This window comes from Miniopterus natalensis, chromosome 3 (genome assembly GCF_054644295.1).
Source record: "Miniopterus natalensis isolate mMinNat1 chromosome 3, mMinNat1.hap1, whole genome shotgun sequence".
NCBI lineage: Eukaryota > Metazoa > Chordata > Mammalia > Chiroptera > Miniopteridae > Miniopterus > Miniopterus natalensis.
The window spans coordinates 59,604,862-59,618,727 of record NC_142083.1 but is presented as its reverse complement, the minus strand read 5'-3'; the positions used below and the strand labels follow the sequence as shown (position 1 = coordinate 59,618,727).

The 13,866-nt window shown below is 43.4% G+C and overlaps 1 protein-coding gene across 2 annotated transcripts in view; it reads right to left on the bottom strand.

Annotated features, from left to right (window-relative positions):
* MAN2A1 (mannosidase alpha class 2A member 1) overlaps positions 1–12,256 on the bottom strand; it is a 144,109-nt gene extending 131,853 nt beyond the window's left edge. The window contains exon 1 of one of the 2 annotated variants that reach the window (XM_087815483.1): positions 12,039–12,256. In XM_087815483.1, the coding sequence (XP_087671609.1) occupies positions 12,039–12,173 (135 nt within the window). In that variant the 5' untranslated portion in view covers positions 12,174–12,256. The remainder of the gene's footprint in view (positions 1–12,038) is intronic. The other variant, XM_087815484.1, reaches the window with a different exon arrangement.
* Positions 12,257–13,866: the final 1,610 nt, after the last annotated feature.

Below are 13,866 nucleotides of genomic sequence, written 5' to 3'. Positions count from 1 at the left end.
TAGGGCAAGAGAAACGAAGGAGAAAATAAACAAATGGGACTACATCAAAATAAAAAGCTTCTGCACAGCAAAAGAAACCATCAACAAAACACAAAGGGGGCCCACTATATGGGAGAACGTATCTGCCAATGAAACATCTGATAAAGGGTTAATATCCAAAATATATAAGGAACTCATACAACTTAACAAAAGGAAGACAAACAATCCAATTAAAAAATGGGCAAAGGACCTAAATAGACACTTCTCCAAAGAAGACATACAGATGGCCAAGAGACATATGAAAAAATGCTCAAAGTCACTAATCATCAGAGAGATGCAAATTAAAACCACAATGAGGTATCACTTCACACCTGTCAGAATGGCTACTATCAATAAATCAACGAACTATAAGTGCTGGTGAGGGGTATGGAGAAAAGGGAACCTAGTACACTGCTGGTGGGAATGCAGACTGGTGCAGTCACTATGGAAAGCAGTATGGAGTTTCCTCAAAAAATTAAAAATTGAACTTCCATTGATCCCACCTCTAGAAATATATCCTAAGAAACCTGAAACACTAATCACCAAGAACTTATGCACAGTGCCCATCAGTAGAGGAGTGGATAAAAAAGCTGTGGCATATTTATACCACGGAATACTATGTAGCTGTAAAAAAGAATGATCTCTTATCCTTTAGGACAGCATGGAGGGAATTGGAGAATATTATGCTAAGTGAAATAAGCCAGTCAGAGAAAGACAAGTACCAGATGACCTCACTTATATGTGGAATGTAATAAACAAAATAAACTGATGAACAAAATAGATCCAGAGACATAGAAGCATGGAACAGACTGAGGGATCTCAGAGGGAAGGTGAGGCTGGGAGAGTAGGTAGGAAGAGATTAATCAAAGGACTTATATTTTTATAAGCACAACCCATGGACATAGACATTAGTATGGGGAAAGCCTGGGGGTGGAGTGGATGAGGGGTGGAGGGGATCAAAGGGGGAAAAGAGGGGACATCTGTGATACTTTCAACAATAAAGATAAATTTTTAAAAAATAAATTATAAAAAGAACAAAAAACATGGTCATGATTCCAGTTGCTAGAGCTTTCTTCTGCTTCGGGAACACAGCTCCATTTCCATCCTGAGTTTCCACCTGAACATTTAGATTAGAAATATATGACCCCCACCTGCACAAGCCCCAGTGCAGCTGCATAGAAACTACCTCCTGTTGAGGCAATATTTTAGGCACCAAGTTGCTATATAAAGTAAGATTCTGCAAACAGGTATCTTTTTAAAACCTATCATTAAAAGAAGAGCTTGTAAATAGGGGAAAATGTTTGGGTTATAAAATATTTTCATACAATGAAGCACTAATACATTTAATAACTGCACTAAGCGGTGCTAAGCAAATTAAGTGTTGACTAATAGAATACTTTTCTTTAATTCAACACTTCCAAAATTGTTCTATGGAATATTATTTTTTTTTACACTTTTTACAAAAAAAAAAAAAAGGGGGGGGTGTTAAACCACACTGATTTTTCTTCTAAAATGTAATTTTTACTGTATTTCTCTTCTGAGATAATATGCCAACAGTATATTCCACCCAAGACCACTCATGAAGGTTCATGGGATATACTTTTAGACTGCAACAATTCCCAGGGAACCAGTCATGCTGTCATATGTCATGTGGCCAATGAATGCTGGTCTGTGTTGGTAATCTTTCTTATATTTTTTGATATATGCCTGTCTTTATATACAAAAGTTACTATGCACTATCCATTTATACTATCTAAACTCCCATGGATGAACGGCATATATTGTATTTTAGGACCTGCTGTTAAATAAATGCAATTGACATATCCAAGATAATTCTTCTTACAGAAATAGTTTTGGGGAGCCTCTGAAAACAGGGCTGTATTAAGCAGATAATCAACCTGACTTCAGGCTTATTTATACTAATCATTTCCTCTTAGTGACATGAGACAGATATTTAGGCAAGCCCCATGTGAATGCTTATAAATTCTGAATTTCCTAACTATTCTTTACAAGCACCAAGGATTCTATAGTTTTACAGTCCTTCCCTCCTGACTTTCTTTATAAAAATCCACCTGGAGCAACTGATCTCCAAGGGTAAGGTGGGACCTGGTAAATACCACAGAAGCAACAAATGCAATAGTAAGACACAATATATAAAATTATAATAATAGCAAACTGCTAAATGTTATATCATCAGCCTCAAAGAAGGGTTAAGGATATGAATTTCTTGGGTTCTCAAATCTTTTTTTTCTGCATTTAAGCAATTATTGGTTAGATCTTCTTCCTAAGTCACAAGAAATATCCTGCATCTCTAGTTTTGTCCTCATTTGGCCCTACAATTTGCAAGAGGGGGCCCTGGCACAAAGACAGTTCTTACTTCTTCAGTTTGGGGGGGAATCAGCAACCAACCAAAAAGGAGGGGCTCTTTACCAAAAACAAGAGGCAGCTGGAAGGTGTTCTCATAAACGTGTGTGACCTTCAGGACAACCTTGAAACTTTGAGGCCCCTATTTAGGATATTGCCTTCTTCAATAAATAACTATCCTTCTCTAAATATCCATTCTCTATCCTCTCTCTCTCTCTCTCTCTCTCTCTCTCACACACACACACACACACACACACACACAATAATCTATTTTCTATTCTTACAGCCTAAAAAAATTAATAATTTAGCTTCATACTTTGGGCCAAAGATGAAAAGGGTCTTTTTTAGTTTCCTATTGAAATGCTTCTTTGAAATCCTTCCTTATGATAGTCTTATCTTTTCTTAGGTATGCTGATCAATGATCTGGCTTCTGACAATTTGAATACAAGCTGCTTAATTTTATTAACATCTGCTACACAATAATCTTAATATAAGAAGCGTAGCTTTTGGCTATAAGAAATGCACTTGGCTCTCTGCTCTCTTCTCACAAAACATAGCCCGAGTGGGCTCATTCATTCTCAGCTATACTGATGATGACCAGATCAGCATCTCCCTTGCCTAATCTCTCACTCTGGCACTCCAGACCACTTGGCTATTTCCATTAACATCCACCTCATCAGAAATGAAGCTGAACTTGGCTTCCCCTTCTGCAAGCAGTACAGGCAGTCTCCAAACACTCCAAAGGAAAAAGGTGGGAGAAATTTTTTACTCACACCAACCCTTTCTCAAATCTGTTAGAAAGCCCTGATGCTTCTTTTTACAGAATGTCTCCACATTTTTCCTCTTCCTCTCGACTGTAGCCAACTCAGTACTGTCATAGGGATGTACTGCCTTATGTCTGTATAACCTCAAACAGATTCTCAGCTCCTTCCTGCTTCTGAGTCTTCCTACACACTGCTACCAGAATAATCTAGATTGAATATTCTCTTAGCTCTCTTCCAGGTCTAAAATTTTCTATGAAATTAATTTTCCAGCCCTGCTTTTCTCAAGCAGCTTTCTGGTATACTCAGTAACTTCAAATGGTTCACTTCTATTTAACTCATAACTCCTCGGACTGGTTCTCGGGGCAATTCACCATCTGATCCCAAACTACCTACCCCGTTTTCCCAACTACTCTTTACAAGCACCAAAGATTCTAAGTCAATCTCCTCACTTCTTCTCATGATGCCAGGCTCCTTCCTTCATGACTCCGAGTCTTCTTCAGAAGCGCTGTATTCACATGCAGAATGTTCTCTCTCCCTTCAAAGTCCTACCCAATCAGAAAAGCCTAGCTTCTTTCCCATGTGCTTTGGTCAGCTTGACCTGGGCCATTACCAGAACTTTGTTTTGTTTCTAAATTCCCTTTAAAGCCTTTGCTCTTATGTCAAGAATATGAATTAATCCCTGGCTGGTGTTGCTCAGTGGTTAGAGCATCTGCCAGTGCACCAAGGGTTGGGGGTTCGATTCCTGGTCAAAGGCACATGCCTGGGTTGCAGGTTCGATCCCCACCCCAGGTCAGGGCACGTGCAGGAGGAGGCAACCAACTGATCCAATCAATGTGTCTCTCTCACATCAATGTTTCTCCCTCTCCCTCACTCCCTTCTACTCTCTCTAAAAATCATAGAAAAATATCCTTGGGTGAGGATTAACAATATATATATACATGACTGAAAATCACAGAGTCTTATTTTATTTTTAGCTCCTGTATCACCAGAACCTACAACAGTGCCTGATGCATAATAGGTAAACCTCTGTTCATAAATCTTTGTTCATTGGTAATAACTGGCATTTACTGAGCATTTACTATACACCAGGCACTGGTTTAACTTCTTTAATTCTTTTAGTAAACCATTAAATGACACTTAACTGTCTCTTTTGTTTCATAAATGGCAGTTGTATCTCCTCAATTAATCAAGAAGCCTTTTCAAAGCAAGTAATATATTTAGTATGGCCATCATAATCTCCATAGTGCCAAACACAGAATAAGTTCTCAAATATATGCTAGGCATAGTAAAAGAGAGGGGCCACTCAATCATGGTGTCTCAAGTATGAGTGGTTATGAGACCTGGGGTAAATTTCTGAAGTCCAGTTTATGTGTCTCAGTGTCCTTATATGAAAAACCAAAGACTAAATTACCTGACCTGGAAGAACTCTCCCTACTCTAAAATTCTGTGTCTGATTTTTTTCATATTATGACTTTTCTGGGGTCCTGGTGACTGTTAAAGAGAATGACTACTTTACCAGGTTCTAAAAATGCAAATTCAGGACTATTTGTGTAGAAAATAATTCTGAGAATGACTCATACTCTCAGGCTTCCATACTCTAATGCTCTGCAGGATTAAAAAAAAAAAAAAAATGCTACCACAAAGGCAAAGACCAAAAATTCCACATTTCTCCACACCTTTGGTATGAAGGAACAGAGGGGAATTGCTGCAAAGTACAGCCTCACCCTGAAGAAGAGCTTCCATCACAAAACTAAACACAGGCTGTGCTGGAAGAAATGTGTTTAAAAGAAAAAAAAAAAAAAAAAAAAATCACTGGGAAATTCTCTGGCTCTCCAGACTCCTGATTCAGAGCAATGAGGCTCACTGGTGGAATGGGATCATATTTGGGGCCTGCTCTGTCCTTGGAAAAAGCATTTCATTTCTCTGGACTTCTTAAGGCACCTACCGGCAAAGGAAGCCAGTGGGGAAACCTATTTACATGTGAAAAATGCACAAATGCATAGGTTTAAAAATGAAAAATATATACTTAAAAACTGCAACTACTACTCAATGAGAAGAATCACACATTTTGTTCAGATTAATTCTACATCAACTTAAGGATAACAGCAAAATCTCTGAGGACATGAGAGGGATGGTGGCCTGTGTCACACATAATCTTTAAGAAGCATGAAGATAGATGAAAATTAGCAGAAATTAATTATTCTTTGGTAGGTAGGACAGCAGTCCAGGGCCCTTTCAGGCATTCTTATAGTTCTCTGCCACCATGCTGAATGGCCCTCAGGGCCCCAGAGAGGACTGCCAAGTTCTGGCTCAGATCTACGGTTCATGAGGAAGACACCTAGACCCCAGCTTTCCCTCTGCAGCTTACTAACTAACCCAAGCAGTCAGATTAGGCTCAGAATTTAGCCTATCTGTCAATTATAGCAAATCCAAATATTATAAAGTTACGGTTTTCAATCTTGAGACTCGATCAATCTTGTATAGTTCATGCTCTAGAACCCTGTGTCCCAGAGCAGTCCTGTAGTGAGAAACCTTCAGGTGACAGAAGGAAAACAACTTAAACATATTAAGCCCGTCCGTATTCCAGCATAAAAGTTCTCTGAAGATATCTGGAAATCTATGAAACATGTAGATAGTGCTAGTTTTAAACCACACTCTCAAAATACAAACTAAATTTGACTAATGCTTATGTAACAGTCAATTTATGAGAACTTTTATGGTTTTTAATTAACCCACCTCTGCTTCAACAGGTCTAACCACACTATATCCTTCTAATGTCAATAAGAGAGAAATAAAGTTTAAACCAGTAATTGGAGAACTTTTTTTCTGTAAAGGGCCATTTTTAAACATTTTGTTTAGTTTTTGTGGACCATCTGCCCTTACAGCACAATTTGTAGAAAAATGAGTTGTGGCTATATCATGAAATACTTAACTATTTAAAAACACAGAAACCATTCTTATCTTGTGGCCCTACAAAAACAGGTGGCAGACTAGATTTGACAGGTGACTCAGGCAGTTTAAGACCAGAGGCCTTGGAGACCACAGGAAAGGAAGGAGGGTATTTGCCAAGAACTTCATTCTTTTCCTACCCTTATCTTCACCCCCTTTCTTAAAAAAAGGCTATTTAGAACAAAATGAAATGAACAGGAGGGAAGTCTCCATGCACTTTGTTTTCCACTTTCCCTGCTTTTTCTCACCTCAAGAAAGGATACAAAATGCAGTAACCAGAATCATCAGAATTAACAGGAATAAAACAATGATACATTGAAGAAAGGCAATAGCTTGCCTAAGAAAATCTCATACATCTCAAATTACTTTTGCATACGACTTTCATACTACCTTGTTACTAATCAATGATCTTACCTTACTGTGCTAAAAGGCAAAGGGAAGAAGTCTGGACTACTGCCAACCTTTAATTCAGCTTGCAGAAAGTAAAAGATGATCTATCTACTATCCCCTCACCATAATGCTTTTCTCAGAATAAGTATACCCAATTTTTTAAAAATTAAATTTCATTATAATAAGCTTTCATTTTTTCCTTAACTTGCATATGAACACAATCTACCCTCATATTTTCTTTACATATTGCAATTTAGAATCCTAAAACTCTAAGTGAATTTTAGGCATCCAGACAAACGAAACATTTCAATCATCCAAAAATGCTAGATATCTTTTTGAGTATTAGAATTAAACCTTTTGATCACTCCTTCCTAAAATGCAAAATGCTAACAAAGAGCAGTGGGTATAAAGAATAGGCCTTGGGGAAAAAAAAAAAAAAAAAAAGAATAGGCCTTTGGCTAGACTGCAGCCAAACTGGTTTTAAACAGGGTTGATATTTTCCCCCATAGGATATCTAGCAATGTCTGGAGACATTTTTGGTTGCTACAACTGGGGGAAAGGAGAGGAAAAGGTGTTTCTGTTATATTCTGAGTAGAGACCAAGGATGCTGCTACAATGCATAGGGCAGGCCCCCCACTGCAAAATGTCAATAGTGATGATGCTGTAAGGCAGCAAATGGTAGAGTTTGTACACTTTTAAGCTAAAGTGCTTCAAGGCTAACCTTTTTTTAAGAAAACAGTATGTTAAAGTTAAATATTTAACACAAAATATTTACTGGATACCTACTATATGCTTGTCTGCATTGAAGTACAAATAACATTAAATATAACATTACACAGAAAAGCTATGTTATGACCTCAAGAGACTGAGTACATTTAAACCAAATGATTTACTTCCTCTTATCATAAGGCAAATTTAGCAATACTCAAACACTAGGTCTGAACTCCTTTTCAGTACAATCAACCCTCATACTTGTTTGATCCTAAGCATGCTTTCAACCCTAAAATTAGCAGCTTGGCTTGAAATCTGTAACTGAAAGAAAAACCTCTTTTAGCTAAAATGGCCTACTTCCCCTCCTGATCAACCTACTAATGACCTCTATGAAAAAAAGCAAAATTCACTCTTTTAGAGTTCCTCCTTCTCCCCTTAGTTCTACATGTGCTGGAAAAGCCCAGGCTACTAGGAACCTGACCACCAAGATAGGCAGGGCCAAAATGCAGTGACTTGATGATCCAGCAAACAGAGATCAAGTCCCAGCTGTTGAATATCCTCCCATTTTCTTAAAGATTTCTATGGAAGGAAGGGAACAGCAAGGAAAAACAGACCGTTGGACTAAAAAAATGCTAATAATTAAGCAGGGAATCAGAAGCAGCTACTGAAATACTCCTTCTAGGAAAATCTCAACACTTATGCTAGTCTGTCAAAAAAAAGGCCAAGCTTTTAACAGCTACCACAGAAAGCAATAGCTAACTCAAAGGGGAAAAAAACAAATAAAACTGATAATTTAGTCAATGTTTTGCCCACAACCCAGATATTCCTTAATGCCAATAAATGAGTAACAGAAAATCCCCTGCAGATAAACAGGGTTGCAACATCCCCAAACAAACGGACTTGTTTTGGCCCTGACAGCAGTGCTGATCTGGGAACAACACATTCAATTCAATTTAAAAAATAAAAAAATTAAACCTTCAGACCAGAAGCACTCACAAGTGTCTGTCCCAGTGGTCACAGAGGAAGTAAGCTTGAGTCTTAGTGAAACATGCTGGGCAGGAGGAGTCCTGTAGGACTGCTGGACTTAGGAGTGAGTCGAGGAGACCAGCTTTTCCAGAGGCTTTCAAGTTCTTGCATTCCTCCTAAAAGCCTGGTTGCCACCACTGTCAAAGTTCCACCCCTTCCCAAAAGTCACAGGTCTCAAACATTATACCCCAACAAATGAAACAAGCTCCTATATACACTCCTGCACAACCCCAGCTACAAGTGCTGGGGTGCACTGGAGTGTGGAGAAGCCGGGAAGATCATGTTTTTCTGTGTACTAAAGATTCAGAGATTTCTGAAAGCAAGATAAAACAATTGGGAAATCAAGGTCAAATTTTATTAAACATCATCTATGTTGGAATCTTTATAAAGTATTAGAGATGTAAAGCATTTAAGCATATTTTTATATGTATTATATTTTCACAATAAAGGTTAAAAAACCAAAAGGCATAAACGTGTCAATTGTTGAAAGACTTTCTGGTGTCTTTCAATCGAATACTTATGTAAAGACATTCTCACTTTATAAACATTATCTGGGTACAAAAATAAAGTCTGAACTTCACTTTCATATTTTCCATCAGTCCCAAGAGTTAATATTAATCCCTATGGTTGTATGCTATACTAGTTATTTAAAGAATGATCATTCATTATACAAAAACCTGGCTCATTAATTTAATTTTTCAGATCTAAACATAAGACATTATTTTATACACACTGTTGACACTAAGTAACTTGTGAAATCTGCTCCTAAGAAGTGATAAAGCATTTCAGAAAGACCTTAAAAATGTTTCTCCTTTCAATCTGCTGAAATTCTTATATTACCTCAAAGTACCATCTTCAGGGCATTAGGCCCTGGCCAGCCTTTCATTCAGAGTGGAATTTTTATTAATTTTTCTAGCTGAGATTTATTAACCCTGAAATATACACATAAGTTAAAACAGACAAAGCCACCTGTTGCCTCCAGGCCTCAAAGGAATTCCTCCCAGAAGCACAGGAGAAAGCCCTTCAAAAAATATCTTAGAGGCAGCCAGCTGCTCCAGGGCAGGAGAAACTGAAGCACCCCAAGTTGGGCCCACTTTTGCCCCAAGTGGTGGACAAGATGGACTATATACCTTCCTGAAGGTTCCATATTAACCAAAAGAAACTAAAGTAGACAAGTCAGAGGAATTCAGTCCCTTTCTAGATAAATCATTCCACTGGGCACCAAAAATGATATACAGTGACTGCCTACTTTGCTCTAATAAAACTAAGGAATTCTGTACCCAACCACAACAAAGTAATATAATACATTACAATTTAGTTTTGCTATGTTTGGTGTATTAAGGTTCACATGACAGAAGAGGTAAAAAATAAAATAAAAATCAGCTCCAATGCTGGATGCTGTGCTACATAATGGTTTTTATTTATATGTTTAGCTCTGAAGAGCGCTAGAAGACATTCTGGGGGAGGTACAAATTTCAAACATTAAATGTTTCAGAAAAAAAGGAGCATACCCATTAGGGCTTTAAAATAAAAGTTCTATTTTTTTTTAAATCATAAGCGAAGAAGCAACATGCTCTCACTTTCCCATCAGCAGGCTGGGGCCTAACAGCAGGCAAAGGATTACAAAGAGGCAGTACAGCTAGCAGCTGACAGCCTAGACTCCAGAGGCTGCCTGTTCAAATCTCAGCTTGTAGCTGTGTGACTCTGTGCAAGCTGTCTCTCTGTGCCTCAGTTTCCTTGCCTACTGGATGGTGGTTGTGGGCATCAGTTTATCGTGGAAGACACATAGGCTAACGTCAGGCACCTGAGTTAGGCTTACATCAGGTTTATTCTGTCCACCTGCTTGGGGATTTAGTAGCTCTCCAAAACCAAATTAGCAAAGGGTGCCTTCTTCCTGCACCAAAAATCCAGCACTGAAAACCTGAGAAAGACACTCTTAAATACAAAAAGCTCTACCTACCAAACCCTCTCCTCTTACACACAAAACAGAAAACACCCAGGGCCTTCTTTTCCAGCAGCCACTGCCACTTTCCATCAGATGCTTTGCACTCTACACAGAAATTCAGCTTCTTGACAAGGACTAGGGCTGGATATTAAAATATTGGCATTAACTTTGCCTAAGATGTCCCAGTAACTAACTGAATGAGTCATTCACCTCTTTAGAAACAGTAAAATGTCAAGGTTGCCAAAGAACCACAGCCCCATATGTTTGAGTAAATCATTTCCAAGTGATCATCAAACCAAGCCCAAAAGACCTTATAACAATTTAAGTAAAATACATCAGTTTTTTATTTTTCCTGTAATGAAGAAAATTCTGAAAATAAGGCTACTGGAGGCAGGGGAGAGGAGGAATCACAGTAAGGTGAACCCCAAAACTATTAAACAGCATATTAAACAAGGCCTAGAATTCCTCCTTTTGCTCTTGCTTCACTGGGTTTACCCTTTCTAAAACTTTTATCCAATCTTACCAACAAGCACTAGATAAAATCTAAACTCAAGATTTAAAGATATCCCATGGTGCTTATCTCACTATATTTTCCTTCTCAGACTACTTAGGAGCAGCAGAAGCTTTTAAAAATTTTGATACATCTGTTTATAACAAGATTTTCAATACCTCACACCTGCAAAATATTTTGAGTGTTCTAAACCCATTACAGCATCCACACAGGAGTCTTCTTTTCACTTCTATAATAATTCACGGAAAGGTAGTAGTTCAATTTCAAATAAATTCAAGTCTTCTGCCCTAACATATCACAAGAACAAATGACAAGGATACTCTTGGATCATTTAAATATTCTCTCTCTCTCTCTCTCTCTCTCTCTCTCTCTCTCTCTCTCTCTCTCTCTCTCTCTCTCACACACACACACACACACACACACACACACACGCTAACATCTTGTTCATGGTCTACGTTTCTCTATCCCTTAGTCAAGTACTTGTCAGGTCAGTTTGTGAGGGTTTTGAGTTCCTCGGGTTCATTCATTAGGGGGTACACCACACAATACTCAGTTTTACTAAAATTTCCTAAGTGTACCGGTCACTGGCAAATAACTAAAAACGAAAACACACGCGGCGCGGTATCCTTGGAAATAGAACCGACTGTCTCCCTTTGCTTATTCTTAGCAATTTTAAATAGAAGACTGAAGACGCGTCGCTTTCCCAACCCGTCTGACAACTGGACCCCCGGGCACGGGGCCGAGCGCCCCGCAGCTTCCGGCTGGAGTATAACACGCGCTTCCCCACCGGGCTCCCACAGCTGCTCCACGCCAACCCGACCGAACCGCTGAAGAATGACGACACCGCAATCAACCCTACGGATTCACGTCCACGAGGGAAGCACCGCGAAAAAAAACTTTTATTTCCTAAGAGCGGGGTGAAAACACCACCCAGGTGGGGTCTGTTGGATCCATTTCCGCGATTGGATGCGGGGGGGGGGGGGGTCCTGTGCAGCTTAACCCTGTGTGGGCCGAGCGGCTACCCAAAAGCGGCCAGAAGGCGCCGCGCCCCGCCGGCTCCACGGCCCGCAGGTGCCCGGGGCCAGCCTAGCAGGCCCGGGGCGAGCGCAGGAACCCCCCGCTTCCCCCGAGCGCGGTCCCGCCCCGCACTTGGTCAACTCCGCGCGCCCGGGAGGAGCCTCCCCGACATCCCAGCGCAGCGAACCAGGCTGGCGGAGGCTGCGGGCGGCTCGCGTCCGCCTCCGGTCCTCCAGTTCGGGCTCGCCCTGCCCGCGGGAGGGAGAGGGCGAGAAGCGGAGGGTAACTACGCCCCCCTCTCCCGCCTACGCGGCTCCTCGGAAGCCCGCACCCCGGTGCTTACCTGGGGGAAGGAGCCCTCGCGGCGCTGGCCCTTGGGGTAGTCTAAGTGACCCCGGTCCAGCATCAGGTAGAGCGAGAATATCACCACACAGAAGATCGCGCTGCCGAACACGGTGAACTGGCGGCTTAACTTCATTTTCCCTCTGTAGACTCGGGGCCAAGACACTGTCTTCACCCAAAGGAGGCGGACCGTGGACTCCTGGAAGCGGCCGCCGGAGGCTCCCCACTTCCAAGCCTGTGCTACCCGCGCTTTAGGTTGTGGATGCGGGTCCCAGCCGCGCTCCCAACCTCGTCTCCCGCGCCTTCGGCCTTCTCCCTAGCCCACCGCCCTCCGCGGGGCCGGGCGTCCCTCCCCGGGCGGGACCCGCCTGCAGTCCGTCAAGGGCCCGGAAAACTTGATCTCGAGCTCAGCACCGGCACCCAGCAGCGCGAGCGAGGCGGGCGGAGAAGCGGTCGCTGCCCGTACTTCCTGCCACCGCCGCCCGACCGAGTCCGCAGGAAAAGTTTTCTCGACGAGGGCAGGGCTGTCCTCTTCACCCAGAAGGTGCGGGTTCGGCGGCTCCGGGGCCGATGGCGAGGAGCTGGGTCCCGGGAGCCGAGGGGGAAAGATTCGGGTCGGGAGGAGCCGGGTTGGACAACTTAGCGCCCGGACGACCGGTCCCGCCCCCGCCCCCGCCCCCGCGGCGCCGCCCCCGCCTCCCTAACTGAGCCCCTTCCTGCTGCTGCCGCCTCCGCCGCCGCCCCGGTCGGGCCGGGAGGCACCCAGAGCGCCGGGACGCGAGAATCCGGCAGGAGTTGCCTCCGAACGCGGTCCACCCGCCTGCCTATCCCGCCCCCCGCCGCCCCTTCCTCTCCGCTCCCCGACCCGGGCTGCGCTGGGAGGGCGTTGGGAGCGGGCGGCGGCCGCGGCGCGCTGATGAGGAAAAGGAGAGCGAGGGGAGGACTGTCCCCGGAGAGAAGCCCGCTCCAGCTGCAGCCGCAAGTCCCCTCCTTCCTTCGCGCCTGGCCAACGTGGAGATGGCGGCAGCAGCTGCGAAAGGAAGCGCTGGTTCTCCAGCGCCACTCGGCGTTCCTAACCGCCCGCCAGTAGCAGAAGGAGACAGCGGCCGCGCGCGGCCGCTGGGTCAATAGGCGCCCGCAGCCCCCGAGCGGAGCAGACGGCCGGCCCCGCCCCTTCCCGACGCGCCGGGATGAGGGGGCGGGCCCCCCGGCGTCCAATCACAGCGCGCCGCCCGCCAGGCCCGCCCCGCGCCTGCCTCCCTGCGCCGGGGTTGTGGGGAGACCTCGGGCAGACCTCAGGCGGCTTTTGTCACCCGCGAGGCAGCTCAGCTGGAGTGCGGACCCTCAGAGGCCTTCAGGCACCCGCCCCCCATGTTCCACAGGGCCTGAAGTTTCTCCCCCCTTCCCCTTCGCTGTTCAGGTTTCCCGTCCTTGAAGACCCGGTCCTGGCGTGCCTTGGACAGGAACTCGGGCGCTGTAGAAAAACAAGAGAAATAGGTTTTGAATTCTGACTCATCTTTTCTTCCGTTGCTTTTGGTGACTTCCTGGTGAAACCTGAGAGAAAGGAGCCTGCCAGAGCACCCTCCAGGCAAGTGTAGACATCTGACTACAAAATCTATGAGGGAGACCTGAGAAGTGGTGCTTGTGCCCCTTGTTGGTTTATGGCCTTTCAACTCAAAATGCACCCTTTTTTAACTGTGCTGTGAAAATGCATCTGGGCCTTTTGAAGTAAGTTTCCCTTTGCCCGTGAGGGCTGAAGCTTTGTCAGTAGAGGGTGCTGAAGAGACATCACAGGAAAAAAGTGGGGGTGGGGGGTTCTACCTGGGTTT